Raw genomic sequence first — 20,582 nt, 5'->3', positions numbered from 1 at the left:
GTTAGCTTTCTTCTGATTTAAGAAATCAAAATGGCTCAGAGTATGGTGAGCTAAGTACTAAGACCCACTGTGGTGGGATTCCTTTGTCACTTTGGATATCTGTGAGCTCAAACTGTATCTTCGTCCTTATGTTCTAACTTTGTCTTCCTCCCTTTTTTTTTTTTTTTTGTTCTGTCATTTAAAGCTTAATTGGTAAATTTAAATGCTGTATTTGAGGAGGCTTCTGTTATCTTAGAATGTATCCACTGCTGATTATCTCTTGCAATTGTAAATGGCTTTCTGCAGGCTATTATTCCTAAGAGTTCAGATTTTGTGGTCTAAAAAGTTAGTTGCCTAAACTATAAAGAAAGAAAAACTGCTAGAAATGGGAAAACTAAAACTGTTTCGTTTTTTGCCAGTCCTTTGCAAAATCTTCACTTTCTTGATTCTTCAGCAGGGTTGGGAAGAAAGCAATAAATAGGGACTCCTGCCAGATGGAAGTGCTGAAGAACATGACTTTATTACATTTTAATGTAACTTCTTTATGCTCTAGTTGCCTTGAATTTCACTGGGGAAGTTGCTTTGTTTCTGTATTATGTCTACTAGGTTTCTGTGTTCAAATTCCATAGCGTTGGATGTGCTGTTCCTTCTGTTTGGCTTGTGACATTTAGCTAGTTGTGGCTAGTTTTTATCAACCCTTCATGAGGACAAGTAGATGAACTGGCCAGGCTGTACAGTTATGTTGATAATGAGCAATGCAGCATCGTGGTAAAGACACAGAACCTGTCTGCAAATGACATGGAAGTCCTTGGCATGGTATTACAATATCATGTTCTTCTAATTAGCTCTCTGAGCAAGCAGTAGATAATGAAGTGCAGTGGTATGCTAATGTTGGTGTTTTATCTGAATCATGCTGAGTTACGCAGCATAGATACCCTTAAGAGATTTTCCTTCCTTTAAAAGAGAAGGCATTTGCTGGTGTTCAGAGGAATAGGAAGTGATAGTCCATGTAGGCAGATAGAAACATGATGCCCAGACTAGTTCTTTGGATGGTCTTTGAAAAAAATATGTTCCAAACATAACAGTTTTAATATTAGTGCATGTGAAGAAGTTCATGCTACTGTGAAAGAAAGTATAGCATTTAGAATATATTTGTCCTAATAAAATTAGTATTCACTGGTCCCCTGTGATTGAATGTGCAGCATCAAAAGAGAACATGACCAGTAAGCATCTGAGTTCTGTTCAGTTTTTGTGTGTGAAATAGCTTTTCTGTGATGATGCATTTGTATTCAGTGATAGCATTCATCGAAGCGTATTATTGAATAAAAAAATGTTGAAACAGGACAAAATGAATAACTAAAAGTGTGTGTGACAGTGTTGTAAAGAAAATTTATTAAACAAGCTCTTAGCTGTTTTTTCACATTACACATAAAGCCATTGTTCTTCTGTGCCATGGCTGAATAGGATCTGCACACATGTTCAGGTTACCTGAAATTGCTGTGCTTGCAGAAAAGAATTAGTAGAATTATGCTCTTTTCCCCAGAGCAATTTTAACTAGGAATTTTTGGAAAACAGCATCCCAGTAAGTATATGTCTGTCAGTTAAATGGCCATCATTTTTTATGTATTTTAGGTTCAGATTTTGCCTTTGAGTGCTCTTCCTCCATCTTATTTCTGAGAGATTTAATTATCTGACACATGCATTTTGTATGCTATTTATAGTTGAGAGGTAGTATTGAAAATGTTATTGAAGGAAAGACCAAATTCTCTTTAGCGTCTCTGCAAAGTAATCTCCAATGAGTTATAGGATATATTTAGAAAGGTAGATTGCAAGCCTAAATGGTGAAATTTTTTGTATGAGGAGGTACCATGCCTGCTGGTTTGCCATTGAATGTGAAATTAACTGGAAAAATATATATCTTTTCACATGAGAGCAGTTTTTGTCCTTAGCTTGGTGTTTACTGTGTTGGACAGGTAGGTTTTAATACTAAGATTGTATTTTCTTTAAGCATTTTGGGCAACCAGGATCGCTGCATTAAATGTTCAGTTTTCCAACAGCAGTTATTAGTGGAGCACTGCACTTTGTTGCCACATTAAGTAAGGGGAATTCCTAGATTAGAAACTTTTTAATATCAGCGTAGTAAAGTCTCCATGGACACTGACTTTTGAATGGAATAGTGCTGTGATGTACTTGGATGTCTAATTTACCTAACTTTTCATCTCTTTGTAGTGGAAACACAGTCAGAATTTTAGAGCACTGTGCTGCTGGATGCTTTTGTGCCTTTAAAAACCTCTCCTGGGTGTATAGGCAAATGCGTGTGTTGCAGTAATAAGAAATAACAATTGTTTATTTACTGAAAGTGTACTGCTTTTTACATAATTTCCTGTTTCTAGGTTGGATCTGGATTATCTCGTCTGGGAACAGCAGCAACCATCAAAGGTGAGATTTTTAGCTACTTAAATTACCTTGCAGAAGCACTTCAAATCACTGTTGTTTCCTGCGTTGTTTCCAAATACTGTCTTACTTCAGTCATCTTGATTTTTATTTTTTTTTAGTACAGCTTTTACTAGTTGGGGGAAGTTTTCTTTAGACATGTGAATTATATGACCAAAACATGAGGAGAGGATATTCTGGGGCCCATATTCTACTTCCTGTGTAATGGCAGGTTTTCCCTTTGCCTATAAATTGCAGAGCCAAAGGGTTGGTTGGGGTAGACTTTTCTCTACTATTTTGAGTTCAGAGCAACCAAGTTCCCTTCTGGTATTTTGTATCAATGACTTGATTGCTTCTCATTGGTTGACATCTAGCTGAAGTATTTTCCAGCCCTTGTGAGCTCCTCTTAGATGGAAAGATAACATTTTGTGTATTATGAATATCTTCTTGTAAATGTATCCAGCCAATAATAAGGCAAAAAAGTTTGAATGCGGATTTTTGTCACCTTGATTTTTTTTTCCCCCTCCTTGCTTTTCTGACCATTACAAGTATTATCTTGGTCTACCCCTCTTTTCCTTATGGACAACTATGCAAAAAGAAATATTCCAATAGATAAACCTTTAAGAGAAAAAAAAAATTATTGCTGTTGTTCTGTGCAAGATAAGAAATACAGTGGACAGTACTTGTATCTAAAAGAAATCTTCTGTTATTGTAATAATGTAATTATTGTTACTTAGCTATAAATGAAGAAATACAAGCAACAGTTTTTCATGGCGAGTGAGAAGGTAGATGCACGTGTTTAAACTTTGAGCACTAGTACTCTTATTTCTTAAAATTTGCAGGTGATACAGACACTGCCAAGACTTCTGATGATATCAGTTTGAGTCTTGGCCAGAGTTCTAGCCTATGTAAAGAAGGGAGTGAAGAACAAGGTAAAATTTCTTCTTCTCCATATTTAAACATGGTATTTTGTTACCAAAGACCCTCTGCTTAATATGCTAAATAAGTTCATGCAGTTTGTTGATACCCTTTCGTAGAGTCTATCTTGAAGTTCCCTGTTTCCTTTCTTAATTACTCAAGCTCCTGAGAAGTGTAATTTGAATGCTTATAACTTTTTGTGTTCCTTGTTCTGATATCTTCCAGCTGGTAGTAAATATTTACTGTCATCTTGTTGCTGCAAGATACCTAACTTACATTTCTTTAGACAGTGTCTCTTAGACTACAGGGGGCCTGGAGTTAATGAACTTCACTGTAGACTAATTTGCTTTCTTTACAAGTACAGATAAATATAAATGTGGTGGGCTTTTTCTATAAAGTAAATAACTCCATACAGAGCTCTATGTTCTAAGAGCTGCAGACTGCTTCCAAGATGCAAGTTATCAGAGCTTGGTGAATTTTTTAAAACATTTTTTTCTAATATATATAAGGAAACTGTTGCTTGTGTTCTGAAACAAAACAGGACCATTTTTAATTTAGCTTCATTGCCAGGAAAAGACCTGCTCAGACTAAAATAGAGTATAAAAACAAAGGGAAATCTTTGTTTGCTGATTTTCAAGTACCTGATGATTAGGAGGAAGTTAACTCTGAGAATACCACCTCTCATTTTTGCCAGTCTAATCACTAATGGGTGATTGGAGCCAGTAGATGGATGATTTCATCACTACTGTGTGTTTCAGTGCAGAAAGTGTGTTTGAAATGGAGCATCACAGGTGGTTGTGTTGTAATAGGCATCAGGGTTCTGCTACTTTCAGCTGAGTAATCTAACTGTGAAGTCCCTTAAGATGCATGTGTTCAAATATACAGAAATTTAAAAACTGTAGAAACTTAACTTGACCTCCAGATCTTCTGTTTTTAGTGACAGTAGCAAAAGGGAAAGGAGCTTGGCTTTTAGTACTGCCTGCAGATGGACACTTTTACAGGGGACTACTTGTGATGGGTAAAGGAATGATTGTGTTAACTAAGAGCTGACAGTAAATCCTCATGATTTGCTTTAACAGCAAAAACCACCTCTTTTTTTTTTTTAGAGGTAGTAAAACTCAGTGACTTCATAGGAAGTTTCATTATAGTACAGAAAGGCCTGTGACAGTGCTAGCTGTGAGCTTGCTTGGTATCTGGTAGGAAATACGATTTTTGTTGGGTTTTTGGTGACTTCAGAGTTAATGGGGTTTACTGTGTTTTCATTAATAACTTTAAAGTTTGTTTACTGTATGTAGGAACCACAACAAAAGGCAGGGTACTCTTTTATAATTAAGAAATTTCAGGATATGTAAAAATATTAAGTCAGACACATAAGCAACAGAGGAAGTTGGGGACTTGTCAGAATTGCCTTGTCTTATTAGTTGCTAGGGATAAGCTGGTATTGACAGTTTCTTTTTTTTTAATTAGAAAAAAGCCTGTCAGGTTTGCCCAGATGTTATAAAATATTTTTAAATGGTAATGTGATGAATTCGTAGTACTTGCAATTGGATTTTTCAGCTCATTTACTTTGTCTGTTATAAACAGTTTTAAAGCAAATTGTATAGTTTACGTGAACATTCTACATGAATATTTTTAAATATGTACTTAAACAGATTTGGCAACTGATCGGAAGCTTTTTCGTCTGGTGTCGAACGACTCGTTTGTCTCCATCCAACCTTCGTTGTCCTCTGGACAGGATTTGCCAAGGGACAGCAGTGACAAAGTGTGCCTCTCGAACAACCAGCTTGTGGACCAGTCTAAAAACAGTGCATGTGACACAGAAGTAGCTTCGCTGGTAACTCTGCATTCTCATTCCTACAGAAAGGATCATAGACCACGAGGTGTACCAAGGACTTCTAGCTCTGCTGTTGCTTTTCCAGATGCTTCACTAAATGACTTCCCCCTTTATCAGCAAAAACGAGGACTAGATCCCGTCAGTGAGTTAGAAGCTTCCAAACCCCCTTCTGGATCCCGAGAGTCTTTGGGTGAGAACTCCTGCATTTCAGGAGTTTTTCAATTAGATGACATTCTGAAAAGTAGCAGCCCTCAGCCATTGACTAAGAGTGGGAAGAGCAAATCCTTGAAAGCAGACAAAAGTATGGACAGTCTGAGAAGCCTGAGTACTAGAAGCAGTGGTTCAACAGAAAGCTACTGCAGCGGGACTGATCGTGACACCAACAGTACCATCAGTAGCTATAAAAGTGAACACACTAGCTCAACGCATATAGAAAGTGTATTGTCAGAGCACGAGGAGGAGTCTCCTAGAGAGGAGAAAAAGGATGGTAAGAAAAAAGACTGTGGTGTCGACTCAGAGGATGACAGTAGTTCTACTACTGACAAAAGGACTAGTAGCGAAAGGACTGCTGTGGAAGTGAGTCCTCTGGGTGGTGTTCAAGAGGTAAAGGGTTCTAATGCATCTGATGAGATGCACGGCCAGAAAGGTCTTGGTGCCTCTGCTTCAGAAGAGGCCAATAAGAACCCACACGCCAATGAATTGACTACACAAGCTGACAGGCCGCATGGGAAGGCTGCTGAACAAAGAGATGAGCAGAGTGAGAAGCTAGCTGTGTTAGTAGAATCAAGAGCTTCTAAAGAAACTAGTGGAAAACAAAAAGAAGGAGATGTTCGACCAAAATCTTCTAGTTTAATACATCGAACAGCCTCTACCCACAAGTCCAGCCGGAGAAGGACAGGAAAAAAGCGGGCTAGTAGTTTTGATTCAAGTCGGCACAGGGAATATGTTTCCTTCCGAGGTGTATCTGGTACTAAACCTCACAGTGCTGTGTTTTGTCATGATGAGGACTCCAGTGATCAAAGTGACTTGAGCAGGACATCAAGCATGCAGTCAGCTCACCAGTTCAGCAGTGATAGCTCTTCCAGCACCACCTCCCATTCATGCCAGTCTCCTGAGGGGAAATACAGTGCTTTAAAGACCAAATACGTTTCTAAAGACCGTGGGGGCATAGACTCTGAAAATGCTCACAAAACCCATGTAAGCTCTGAAGGAATTAGCAAAAAAAGATCTACACGACGGACTTCTAGCACAAACAGTGCCAAGAATCGTGCCAGAGTGTTAAGCCTGGACAGTGGTACTGTAGCTTGTTTAAATGACCCAAATAGTTTAATGGCACCAGGTAACATAAAACAGTTAACCACTTCAAAATCTGATTTGGAAGCCAAAGAAGGAGAGGTGCTAGATGAGCTATCTCTGTTGGGAAGGGCTTCACACTTAGAGTCAGTCACTCGTTCTAGGAATAGCTTACCAAGCCAGGCTACATTTCCTGAAGGGGAAGACCAAGAATCAGCAAGTGGAGGTAAGTAAATGACCTGCCGGAAGTACCTTCTTGTATTTTGTTAATGAGTCTGGTATCTATGACTTAAACTAAAACTGTTCTTAAGCATCCTCCTTGTTTCTGGACTCTTGCCCAGTAAAACTGGAAAAGCATTTCTTTCATAATCTCTTGAAGATCTACTGAAGTGGGTCTTCAATCCAAACAGCTTTTACAAAATCTGTAAGTAGAGGTGTTAGGGGTTTGTTACCAGCAGTCTTCATTAATTAGAGCTGTATCTTAAAACTATTATTTGTGATCAAATACAACCTACTCCATTGTACTGAGTAATGCAAACAACTGCAGCCTCTCTGGCATGGCTTGAGGTGGTATCAAGGAATAAAACCAATCCCAAACCCTTGCCATGCTGCCTTTAATTGTGGATTCTTACAATGGTCTACTTACTAAGCTGAAGTTAGTAAGCAGGTTTTTGCTTAGCCTTGCCATTGCTGGCTAGACAGTTGTGTTTACTTTGGGTTTTGGGATTTTTTTGTCTTCATTTTGTGAACACAATAACCTTCCAGTGCTGGAGAGGTGTGTAGTTTCCTCTTATTTTCTCTAACTATTGTTTTGCTTGGTGTAATGTGAACAATAAGCTACCTGGAGTAGCTGTTATTAGTAATGGCATTTAAAACAAAATTTGGAGCTCTTAATATTTTTTTTATATATATTGACTGCCTCAACTGGAAGGCTTCTTGTGTCATGGTAGATAAGTGTCTTTAAAATACATTTTCAGAACAGTATGAGGTTGCTAATTAACTCAGTTTGACTTCTGAAGCTTTCAGAGGCCAATACCTACCAGATAATCTGGATCTTTACATCTAGGTGGAGAAACCCTTCATAAAGTTGTTTTTATATCAAGACAGGTATTTTTAACAAACTATAGCAAATTTGATTATTCCTATTATGTAGACTGCCTAAACAAAGTGTAGTGATTCATCTTAAAAACACATTTCCAGCCCACAGTGAGATAAGATGTATGACCAATAGTGGGGTTTTCTTTTGGTTTTGTTTGGGGTTTTTTGTGGGGGTTTTTTGTGGTGTGTCCCCCAATATTAACAAAAGAACTATAATAATCAGTACAATTAACGTCTGGGGAGGAAAAGAAAGTGTGCCGCACTGAAATTCAGCTGTATATTGATTATTGATCCAATTTGACTGGTTTATAATTAGTTTAGACTTATTTATATGCCTTCACTTCACTGATGTATGCAGGGATTTTTTTGGGTTTTTTTTTACTTTCTCTGTTATTCCTAGTAACAGATTTTTTCAGTAGCTTTAATAAAAGTCAAGGTTGTTCTTCTAGTACTAACTCTACAAGCTAAACAGTACACATTCTTCCTAAGGCCTTGTTTAAGTGACAGCTCTTCATTTCTACTGAGAGTAATTTGACTAATAAAAGGTCTCCTTTATGTATTTACCCTTTTGACTCTATGCTTTCCTTAGCACAGAATTTGATTTTTTAATTTTGTTTTGTGTTATTACTGCTTAAAGCTGTTAAAATTCTCCCTTTATGTGCAAAGGAGGATTAATGTACCTTATCTTTCAGAATATGTCAGTCTTTATATGCACTTACTACTTATTAGTAGTCTGAAAGAATTAATGGAAGATAGATGCTGAATATTATCAAATATTTTGATTGCTCTTCTGAAAACGTTTATCTTCCCCACCATTTCACTCAACCCATTTCAAAGCAGTCTTAAAGGTACAAATCTGTAGCAACTTAAGCAGGAAAGGCTTGCTGTTGTTCTTGCTGGCCTGATCCATTTTCAGTTTAAAATTTTACGTGCTGGTTATTTTGAAGTTGTTAGTATTTTTAATAAGTGGCAGGTACCCAAGTACTTCTCTATGGGTTGCAGGCTGTCTTTGAGAAGCAATCTGGAATCAAGTTCTCCAGATCTGGTGACATGGTACGAGTTAATAACACTAGCTGTTTATCGTTTCTTCCTGCCAAAATTAAAGGAAGTATTTGCTTTATGATTGTAAGGAATTATTGTCATTCTGCCTTGTTTTTTTTTTTTGAAAGCAGAACAAAATCGTGACTTACTGTTCTTTAGCACTACTTAAATATTTAATCAGTCTTGTCTAGCACCAAGGCAGTAATTGGATTGCATTTATCTGTTCATTATCAATCTGAATAATTCTTTCATAATGTCCTCCTTTACTGCTTTTTCCTTTGTGTGAGTTTGTTGGGATTTTTCCCCAAAATTTATAGCTTATATTACAAGTTTTGTAACATCTGTATTTTTAATTGTGGCTTTCTTCTTCAGGCTTACTCATGACTAATAGTAATTAGATAAAATGTAACTCTGTGGAATCTCTAAAGTGCTTTATATTTAGTATTTCTTACTATTGAGATGTCTTCACCTTTTGGGAGGCTTTCCAAGACATACGTGTGTAATATAAATACATGTTGTGTGTATGTATGTATAGCATTTTTTTGACAAAATTAAGAAATTTTATTTACTTGTTGCAGGTGAATTACAGAATAAACTTGGTTTGGATTTTCATAAGATCAGGGGATATTGGTTGGATGTGATTTTTAGGAATGGTCTGATCCAACCTCCTGCTGAAAGAATTGTTTTATAATTTTTATATATATATATTTAAATGTTTGTGATACTTTATGATAACTTTCTGAAACAAATGATTAACAGATGCACACAGGATAACTAAAATACTGATATTAATAACACCTCCTCTTTTCAGTCAGCAGCTTTCAGTTCCTGTTTTTTAAATATGACTTAAATCAGTATTTACAAGTTCATTTTATCCTTCCGTCTTTAGAGACTAGAAGTACGTTCTTGTTTGCGTGACTGCTAAAATGTGTTTTGTAATGGATATGGCCTTCACTAAACTTCCACTAAGCAGGATGTTGTACCAACTTGTACATATTTCACATCTGCAGATAGAACTTAGTAGTTTGATTTCTATATTATTATGCCAGGAAGTGGTGGATGACTCACTTGCTGTGAGATAGTATGTGCATTTGAATAGAAATTGCAATTCATTAAAATGCAGAGAAACAGCAACTGAAAATTCTGAAATTAAGTGTATGCAGTGGATGTGTAACAAAAAATGGAACATGTCTTACAGTAGTTATCCTTGTTCAATTGTTCAGACTCCAAAAGTAGCTAGTGAATTGATGAGTCATGTGTTAGCTGAAGTTGCTCTGCTGTCTAGTGATATTCTGGAAATACCCCCTTTGCCCTGACCTGTGCCTGGTTTCTGTCAGATGTATGCTGTTTCTGGATTGCTGTTTGTAACCATTTAAAGAACCACCATAATGCTGTATATACCACAGTGATGTTTTGTAAAACTTGAGCTGGCCTGAAAAGTCAAGTGTTTTCTCCAGTTCTATATTAACTGTAAAAGATGTGCCCTTTAAGTTGCTGCTCTGTTTTACAGCTTGCTGCTATTTAGGGTTTATATACTTTCAGTTCTTGAGATACATACCCTTTTGTAAATAAAACTGCATGTAATGTGATGCATTTTTCCTTCTGTATGTTCCACAGCAATATTGAAATAACAGCTCATACTGTTTTCTGTGTTTTGAGGTCTGCAGTACATCTCTACAGGCAGGCAAAATAGGGCTTTGTGAGTTTGTGTTTCATATGATACATGAAAACCTGTTCACCCCTTCAGTCTGTGCGTATTTGTACATATATGCTTAGCATGTCTGCTTGCAATTATTACAATTCAGTTCTCTGTTACTCTGCCAATGGTCATGGCGGCTGCTAGCAGTATATTACTTTTTTTCCTACTGTGCTGATGTTGCACATGGTCTTTGTCATGACTCGATTTTGCAAAACATTCCTGTTTTGCAGAGCTGTTCCGTGCTTCTGATGATTTTAGTTTTTGCTACATTTTCCTGCAGATAGAATGAATATAATTATAAAAGATGGGACTTCTGATGGATCTGTCAGTTCATTCTCAAATTACTAAACCAAACAGTTTTGCATGAGAAATTAGAGTTTAGTAACGGTAAAACTGAAAAATGTGTAAAGCTCCTGTGCTCCGGGTTGTGTGTGTGTATTGGCTGTCTCTATTCATGTATTCAGCAGAACCCTGCTGTAACTGGACCCAGGTAAGCAGATCAGCAGCAGAAAGGGCTCTCTTCTATAAGCATTTTACTGTACTGTCACAGCTTTTGTGTGTGAAGGTTGAGTTTTACAGAATTCCCTCTGATATTGGATATCTTGTCATCTCAGTGGCGGTCAGATTGCTACCTTAAAACACTTAAAGATGTAGACTATGTTAGGAATGATATATGAGGCTGCTGTGGAATTTCTGCAGTTTTGGAACTTACCAGTGAAATAAAACTTGGAGTAAGTCTTGCATCTATTAATTGTTAAACCACTTGCTAGTGAAGCAAAATTTTAGTACCTTTTTTGGCGACTCAGTCCTGTGTTTTGTCCCCTTTCTGGTATTTATGGATAATGCAGAGGCTTTCTTTAGATAAATTTTGCTTGATTTGGAAAGAGTGGTTCTATTTTGTTGACATGAGTAGTTCGTGTGTTTGCTAAGCATTCATCTCAAACAGGAGTTGATTAGGAATTTTTGGTATTAGATAAAAAGCTGCATCTTCATGCTGGCTTGTAGATGTACCTGGGTTTATTGGTATACATATAAGCAAGAAAGTTTTAAAAGTTTTATCAGCTGTGATGGAATTGCTCACATTGCTGAAAAATGTAGTGGGTAGATAAAACTCATTCATTTATTGAAGTTGGCCACTAATTAATGTTTGGCATTTTGGTTAAGGCTATGTAATGCAAACATGACTTTCTATGTATGATATGCTAACATAGTATGCCACATGCTGGAAATGCTGTGTTCTGAAGATTTACAGCATCTTTTCCTTTAGGTGAATAAATCTAAACACAAAGTCAGAACTAACTGTATTAAAGATTAATGTCAGTTCTGAACGTTTGTCTGCTATGTGAATGTAATACAAGGTGTCGATACCTGAACCCTGGATATAGGGTCTGTGTTGGGTAGGGGATCAGATGGGGTTTTAATTCTTCTACCCAAAGTACATCAGCATTATGTTCAAGAGGTCTATATGAGTAGCCTAATGTTTTTAAAAGTGGAATAATTCAAGTAGGTAGTACAATGAAGTAGAATAACTAAGACTCCTAGTTTTATCTTTGGCCTTAGTATAAAAATTTTACTGTCAAGCTGGTCTGTAAAAATGTTTGGTTCAGAATTTAAACCAGATGGTTCTATTGTCCTGCTTTGTTCCCTCCTTGATAGTCTTTTGCTTTTCAGGTTGTTGTAGTGACTGTTTTGACATAATTGTAAATATTTCTTTAGGCTAGTTTCAGACTTAATTTTTTTTTCTTTTTTGTCAATGCAACCACAACATTGAAGTCTTGGGCTTTACTTTCTTTCCTGAATTGTGTTGTTTTCTTCTGCACTATTTTCCAGCAAAAGTTTGTAACGTGGAGATATCACTCAGTTCTTCATTGTTTCTCCTTTGCTGCCCGCATCTGTTCTTCAGAAATAGTCATTAGTGATAGTTTTCATTAAATATCCACAGTAAGTTTTAACACACTCAGCCAATGTTTGATTTTTTTTATCAGAGAAGTATAAGTAATCCCTGCAGCTGTAGGTTTTATTAAGATTGCATGATAATATGGTGATTAACCCCTGCATACTGAAGATATGGACTGAACGGACTACTTCGTTCTACTCGGGTATCTTTCAAGTATGGTCTTTAAAATACTGTTAGGGCATGTGAAAATAAATTATAAGTACCTCAGCCATGAGGAGAATAGTAGTGCTAACCCATAAAAGCATGTGAAGTACATCTCTCAGGTTTCGAACACAAATGAGATATAGATGCTCAATACTGAAGAACAACGTTTCAGCTGTTTGGTTTGGCAAAGTACGTTCTATATTTGAAGAATTTCATTGCTTATTTGCATTTGCTAATTTTATTGCTTATGTGAGTGCATGAACCATAAACTACTCATTCCAGCTCTTGCTGAGAGCATGTAGGCTTAGTAATTAGTCATTGAAAATCAGTTTCCCATTTGATAATGTCAGAAAGGGCATGTGCAAGCGTCGCTCAGGTTCCATGTGCATCTTTAACCATGCTTAACCTGACTAATGTTCAAAACCATCTCGGTTTTAAGTGATGGGAGAAGGGGTGTTGGGTTTTTTGGCTGTATTTTTTTTTCCTTTTTTCTTGAGAAGACTGAAGGAGACTTTCTGCTGTGGTAGGTTTTTTTCCTGCTTGCTGTCTAGTTAGACTGCTTGCAGTTTTTATCCTGAGAACTTTATGGTTTTCCACGTGGATGCTTCACCTTTGTGTTAGTTTCATACCATATCTTTCCAGGAATCTTCTTATGAAGATTTTTTCAGTATTTCAGAATTTATCTAAGGCACTGGGTTTAGCATTTGTTGGTAGCAAAATGAAATGGTCTTATTAATGCAATAAAGTTTTGGCAGTTCTGCTTTTTCATGTTGTGCTTCTTAAGCTTCTGTCTTCTAAGTTTTGTTTGAAAGAAGTGTTAAATAGCTGCAGGGAGATATTGCAAATGTTTTGGCTTGTTTTTATATAAATGTTCCTGTTCAAAGGAATATATTTGTCCTTTGCTTCTTAAAGCTAAGTGTCTTATACAACAGTTTCATAGCTGTAGTGTAAAACTGAGTCTTCAGTTCTGTTTAAAACTTAGTAAAACTACAGAGGTGAGTGTAAAAAGGTTCAACGTAAAGTGTCGTTCCAAGTGTCTGATGACAAAATGGTATCCTCATGACATTTTAAGCGTGTAAGTGCTAATTTGGTTCTTTTCCAATCAGAAGTGTTATACAAGTTAATTTTTATGCAATTGTGCATGCTTAACAGATATAAGTGTCATTTCTTCTTCGAAAATAGTTGTATTATATTTGGGAATTGGCATGTGAGGGGTTAAGTTTGCCACAAGGTTGTCACTAGGTCTCCATATCTTATTTTATTGATCTCTGGGATGTAGGTTTGTATTTGTAATTTGTGCACCTTGAACTTCAAATGTGATTTTTTTGTTCTTGAGACTAGATAATGCTGAAGACTCACATTCATATGATAACATGCAGAGGAAATGCTTAAATTTCTTGATATTTCAACGAACATTCTGTAGGCTGAAAAGCTTATCTTCCTCTGCTGATTAAACTGAAGTAAGCAGGAAGTCTAGAAGCATTACCTGTGTTATCTCTTCCTGTTACATCTAGATTTTCTATATGATGGTAGATGTTGGATCTTACATTTCTGGAGACTAGGTTAAGTTGTTGTAAGTAGCAGTACTGGAGGAGTGTATGTGACATCATAAATATTAAATAAAGCGTATTTATATTAAAACATTATAAAACTGCTGTCAGATCATGGTAGAGGGTAAGGTAGGAATTTTTTCTTACTTTCTACTGGTGAACTCACAAGCAGTTGCACTGGTCCTTCTCATTAAAGGCAAGTAGGAACCCAATTAATACAAATTACCATTAAGAGCTTTCCATACTGGTATGTATACATTTTAAATTGTATGTCTTCTGTGAAATGATACTAAAAACGAAAACTCACCAAAACATCCTCCCCAAGACTAGGCAAACCCAATGGGCCAATACAATAAACAAAACAGAACCACAGCCCTTCTGGTTTTCCTTTACAACCAAAAGCAAACTTGGCTCAGTTTGACTTTCCACACTTCATGTTAATACTCCGTGCTCAGCTAGCACTTCTTTTTTTTAAACTTCTTTCGTGAAGTTTTCTGTGTGTAGCTTCTTACAATGTTGCATAAGATAAGCAGACTTATCTTATGTTGGTCTGAAAAGCCCTGCAGGTCTTTTCAAAAGAACTTGTAGACTTGTGTAGTGACCCTGAATGTCACCACCTGCATTCAAGAAGAATGTGTATAAAAGATGTGCACTGAACGAAAGTTTCAAGATGATAAATCAAGAATCTCGTGGTAAAAACAGGTAGAAAGCTACACCAAAATCTATTCTGACTTTTAAAAGTTAAAATAAAATAATAAAAGGTTAGGAAATGCCAAAGCTGTTTGCCTGTAAAGCTTTGAATTTAATCCCCAAGTACAAATTAGGTTTTTAATTTTCTTTGTTTCTTATCCTGAAGGATGTTTGTGTGTCTAGTTGCCTCACAGGACACTGCCTCTGTTAGTTCTTGAGTCTTGCTTTAGTGATAAAATGGAGCTATATAGGGAGGACGTATCGTGTTTTCATAGTCCCTGCTTCAGTTATTGAAGATGTTTGCTAAAGAAAAACAGAGATCTGTCCATGTTAGGTATGCTTGCTACCTTAAAGAATTGCACTAGAATGCTGCTTTTGCTAAGTAGTTGCAAGTGGTAATGGAGATGTAATGCTGATGTGAACCATCTTAATGGTATTTCAGATAAGACTAGTCACCATTCCATGTTTCATGGTGATTAACTATGATCTGATTACCCCAATTGCTTTTGCATCTGAACTCCGTGGAAACTGTTGTAAATGTGAATTTTTATATGCTGATGTGTATCCTAGAGAAAATGAGCTTTAGAAATTGTCATCCAAAATTCATGTGTGGTTTTGACCTTGTGTGTCAGAATTCAGTCTGTCTTGTTTAGTGGTTCACTTGCTTTGTACTTCAAGTTTGAGAGCTGCAAAGAAATGCTTAAAGAAATTAGGCAGTGTATTAAAATAAAGCTGTATATTAAACCACAGGAGAAACTTACTGAATTCCTGATGGAATACTCTGAAAAGGTAGTATAATCTATTGATGCTTAGAATTGTCAAAGCACTTGTGGAGGAATGAGGAGAGAATGAGCAAACCCCTGGTTTTCCTGGAAGTAGAGGAAAGGACTGAATTAGGGTTGCCCTTAAATTCTGTAGTTTTGGTAATGAAATGCTTGTAGCTTGAATGTTGGTGTTAAAGTGTATCTCTTTATGTAGCTTCTTTTGTTTTAAAGAAGGCTATGAATTGAAGTTTCAGATACAGAATTCATTTGGGAACATGTGGTTCATGGGTGAATTAAACTCTTGTTTCAGCCTTTATTGCTTGAGCTATGGCAGTAGTGCACAACAGCAGTAGGTTGCTGTTCCCTGTAGACCAGCATTAGAATTATTGCTGGTAAAGTGTTGAAAGTTTAATGGCAGCGGTGTTGTAACTTGAAGTGTGCTGAAGTGCATAAGGGCTGCTCTGCCTGCAGTTTTCCTGCCATTGCTCTCTGTGGATTTTTTTTTTGTGGGGGGGAAGAGGGAGTGTTTGACACAATTCTTGGTTTTCTCAGTCTAGTAACAGGCTGCTTGGCCACCAAGTTGTGACTTCCCTGACAAGATGGTAATTCTCCTCTTGCACTGACTTCATGTCATTATTTTTTTTTCTCCTCTGCTTGCCTGCCAAACCCTATTTTCTCTCCGGCCCATTCATTTGAGCCCTTTAGTGCTCTGCAGTCAAATTGGCTAGGAGCTTCCTTGGCTCAGGAGGAAGACGTCTCAGATTGTAGACACACCTTGAAGCAGTCCAAATCTGAAACCGATCTGATTGTAGAGCTTAAGAAGCACAGGTGGATTTCGGGGGATAATGTGTGGATAAATATTTTAATCCCTTGAGTGCATACAAACTTTTTTTTTATGATGTTGCCTTATAAATGAACCAAACCTTTTGTCTGGGGAGTTGAAGTAACAAAACCACCAGTCCTTTAAAAGAAGTTATTCTTTCACTTATTCTCAACCTCCTGCCTCCATAAATTTTATTGTAACTAGTCTAAAAGGAGCAGCATGTATCCCTTGATGCTTATGAGGAAGAAAAAAAAAGCTATTCTTGTTTCATCCCCTGAAAGAGTTGTGATGAGGTTAACATCAACCCTACCTATTTGGCAGAAGTTATAAAATTGAGAACATTATGGTGAGAAATGGTAGACAACTTTGCTAGGTTGTCTTTCAGGTTTCTTCTTAATTATCTGGTCAATGAGATAAAGGGTGAGATCAGGTATCTCTTCCTGCCACGTGTAAATGGAAAAGATTTGGGATATCCCTTCTTTTGCAACCTGGCTATTTGGATCTGGGGGTGAAAAAAAAGTAAGCTGTATACTCAACACTCCCCCGACCATCCAGATTTTTGCTAATAATTGTGTGTTGTGATCCTGTCTTGAGGCAGCTTGTTTGAACAGTTAGGGCATAAGCTACTTTCGTTGTTGAGAGTCACGTTCATTAACTTGGGGAGGGTCAGAGGGAAGAAAGGAGTCTTAAGTTACTGTGTACGTAACTAGGATGGGTTCTTATTTGACCTAAAGTCTGTCTTGCTGCAGCAGCACAAGCCAGCGAGGAGACTGTCACATTTCGCCGTGAACGCAGCACATTTAGGCGTCAGGCAGTACGACGCCGGCACAATGCAGGGAGTAACCCTACCCCTCCTACATTGCTCATCGGATCACCCCTCAGGTAGGGTATCTAAATGTTCCACCATATTTAGCATGCATGCAGCAGACCACTCCCCCACACCCACCAGTGTTGCCAGAAAAGCACTTTTTACTTCCTTCCCCACCATAACCTCCTTGAGCTGTCACTGCATGTCACTGTGGGCTTGTTGAATTGTGCATGTATATGTGGCACTATTTTAAAAATGGTCAGGATAGTCAGTCTCTAACATGTTATAGCTGTTTTCAGATTGATATAAAAATTAACTAATGCTAACAAACTTAGCCTCAGTGGTTTTTATCAAAAATTTTAGGAACTTTTACTTCCAATCAACAAAAGAAACCCAAGAAAATAGTATCAGCACTCCCCATTTTGGTTTTCTTGAAGAATGTAAGCATTAGGGACTAGTACTTTGATCACTTTTCACATTTGTAGGTTGTGAGAGTGAAGCAAAATGACAACATTATAAAGAGCTAAATACATACAAAGACTCCAAATCTAAAATACAGGTAAACCTTTATGAAGATCTTGGAGCTTTTTACAGCAAAACAGAAATAATCAAGTGAATAGAATGCCCAGGATTGCTAAGTATTAAATCTAATTGTATGGCACTTTGCATGCCTTGGCAATGCTTAAAATGTACTGTGTACATGTTATCTCAGGAGTCCTCCAACCTTTACTGGCCCCTTTGTTAACAATACTGAGCCTAATGATTTGTTGCATACAGCAGTTCTGTTTGATCAATCAGCCTGAGCAGTAGAAACAGCTGCCACTATAAGTTTTTAAATTTGTGTTTTAAGTCTTTCAATTTCTTGGTTACTTATGGTATTGGAGAATCTGGTGAGGAGAACATGGCCTGTAGAAGAAGGAACACTCCCCTATCAGTGTTGAAGTAATTCTTCCTTCGGTTACATGGTCAATATGTAGGAGTAATTGCATATATTACATGTTCTTAATGATCTTCCTTGGTATGTTAAACTGGTTTGGGGAATATTTTTGTAATTTTTTTAACTAGTCAAACTGCAGAAACTGAACAAATAAAAAGAAAATACCTTACAATAGAGGATGGCAGAGGAATTGTTACCTTTGTCACACCACTAAAATATTTGAGGACTACATTTGCAGATTTTCCTCAGGCAGGGGGAGTGCAAGAATGGTACCTAGAAATCCAACAGATGAAGGATTGGCTTCAGTCATATCAAGGACTGAAACTTGTTAGGTGTGTTTTTAGTGGCTAGTGCAGTATGAAGCAGTGATCATGTAATTTCAGATTTTTCTTTTTTAAGCTTTTGGTCTTGCTGAATGTAGGGTGTTCAAGCTAGTAATTTACTTCATAGTGAAGGATGATAAAACTTTGTATTCTTTCTGTTCTCTTTTGCTTTGCCTGGTTGCCTTCACTTGCCTCTTGAGTTTTTGTTTTCCTTTTTTACTTTTTAATAAAGGAAGGTAGTGCAGCTTTGTATATTGCAGCATAAGAGGCTGTTCAGACTAATGAAAGCTCCTTAACTGTGTATTAGTTAGAAAACAGCGTTTTCTTTCTTGTAGGTATAAAGTAAGGAAAATAAAGGACTCTGTTTTAAACAGTGGTTGACAGCTGCCTCATTTCCACATGCTAGTGCAGTCATTAAGGTTCCCATGGCTTAAGCTTGACTTCAGTGAGAGACTATGAAGTAACTTTGTGAACTTTCTAAATCATGAATTTCACTTCGTGAAGTGGGAGCAACTCTTTAATCAGACAAGATGTTCAAGGGTGAAAAAAGCAGATTAAATATTCTAGCCTTGTATTTCCTCTAAGCATCTTTGTTACCTAAATTTGTTCTGTTCTAAATTTAAAAAAAAACCACCCCAAACTCTGCTCACTGTACTTTCTCTAACATAATGACATACATTATCAAAAATACTTTAAATATAAACATATTCAGAATTGAATACTTCATTTACTCAGAGTACTTTTTGTGATGCTAAATGACTGTCACTTGGAGTGGAGTTAAATTGCCTCGGTCCAACCAAACACCAAAGTGCTTTCGTATTTGTTTGACACAAATTCCATTTGAGCTATCAACTGTGGAATGGATCTGAAAAAAATACATGTATTCGTGTTCTAATTTTTAGGTGAACAGTCTAAAAAAAACCCTTTCCTTTACATAGGTGGCTTAATTTTAGTGTAAATTCTGTGTTATTGGAAGAAGGAAACCCTTAAAGATTTAAAAGAAGTCATGCCTAAGGAGCAAATGTGAAGAAATATAGAGATATTTTTAGCCATTGACCACCAAGAAGTTTTCAAAATATTGCTGTGATTGTACTGGCATCACTCCTGTGTGCTGTTGGTGAGCTGCCCCAGTCTAGTTTCTGATACTGGTAATCCATTACTTCAGATACTGAACTTCTAGGTGTATTAGATTCAGTAGTCTTTAGTTGCCCTGATGTTATGCGTTTCTTATTCTTGCCAGCAAACCTTTAATCTCTAAGCTTCGAACTCTGTCATAAAATTGGATGTTTGGGGGAATGTTCCCTAAGAGCTGTTGAGTTAAACCTGATTTCTTTTTTAATTTCCTGTCCATGATTGCAATTCCTTTTCTCTTTCCTCTGTGAAATATTTAGTAAAAGAGACAATAGCATTATATATGTGTGTCTTTGGCGATGGTAGACAAGTCAAACCTGGTTTAGTAAATTCTGCTGGTTTGATGCTAAATTAGACATGAGATTATTTTGCCTGATAACCTAAAAAAACAAACCTAAAATACACCATAAAACACCATCCACCCCTGCTTTTGTCCTGCCTAAATGTCAGCAGTGTTTTGGGCACTTGAAAAATAAGTGTTCATTGGCATCCCATGTAGTCAATGGTGTATGCATGTGTGTAAGTGACTGTATGGAGCAGAATTTTATTCATAAATAATCAGAGAATAAATGTGGTTTTTGCATATCTATGTAATTGGTTGACATTGATATTCTGGTGTGATTTTTTAATCGTGACAGATGTGGATAAGTATTCAAAGGGCAGCTGTGTATATACCTCTTGAGATGTACCTGCTGTTTATGGGAAAGCAGTATTGTTTAGCATTGGTTTGGTGTTGCTTCAGGAGGGCAGTGAAGGTTGGCACATCTGTGGACTTCCCTAGGGCTTTTGTTGCTGCATAGCTCACTGAAAGCCTTGTGTACTGCAGCAAAACGGAATTTAAATTTCAGATTAAAATGTTAGAACACAGTAAATAATGCGTTGCAGTTCTTTTCTTCCTCAGCTGTGTGCATGTCTGCATTATTTTGCATGAGCTTTTTGTAACACCTATTCTTATATCCATATTTTGTTTTCCAGTGATGCTCTAACAAAAGAACTGAAAAGTAGATGATGTAGAAAATACTGTTAAAAGCAAGTACATCAGATATAACCCTTCAACTATTAGTAAGATCTTTTTTTTAGTTGCCTCATTTGCCATCTTTAGCATCATGCTGTAAACAGTGAAGTGTTGAAAGCAATGGCTGATACATATTGTTTTTCAA

The 20,582-nt window shown here is 36.9% G+C and overlaps 1 protein-coding gene across 6 annotated transcripts in view; it reads left to right on the top strand.

Moving 5' to 3' along the window:
- The window catches only part of PCNX1 (pecanex 1), an 89,187-nt gene that overhangs the window by 14,426 nt on the left and 54,179 nt on the right, over positions 1–20,582 (top strand). For 4 of the 6 annotated variants that reach the window (XM_066188186.1, XM_066188185.1, XM_066188184.1 and 1 more), the window contains exons 4-7: positions 2,373–2,418; positions 3,255–3,344; positions 4,983–6,683; positions 16,973–17,105. In XM_066188186.1, the coding sequence (XP_066044283.1) occupies positions 2,373–2,418; positions 3,255–3,344; positions 4,983–6,683; positions 16,973–17,105 (1,970 nt within the window). The remainder of the gene's footprint in view (positions 1–2,372; positions 2,419–3,254; positions 3,345–4,982; positions 6,684–16,972; positions 17,106–20,582) is intronic. The other 2 variants (XM_066188189.1, XM_066188188.1) reach the window with 1 other exon arrangement.

Source organism: Chamaea fasciata, unplaced genomic scaffold (genome assembly GCF_029207755.1).
Source record: "Chamaea fasciata isolate MVZ Bird 193981 ecotype frontalis unplaced genomic scaffold, bChaFas1.0.hap1 SCAF_7, whole genome shotgun sequence".
Lineage (NCBI taxonomy): Eukaryota > Metazoa > Chordata > Aves > Passeriformes > Sylviidae > Chamaea > Chamaea fasciata.
Note: the sequence above shows the minus strand (reverse complement) of the source record. Positions and strands in the feature narration are given on the sequence as shown.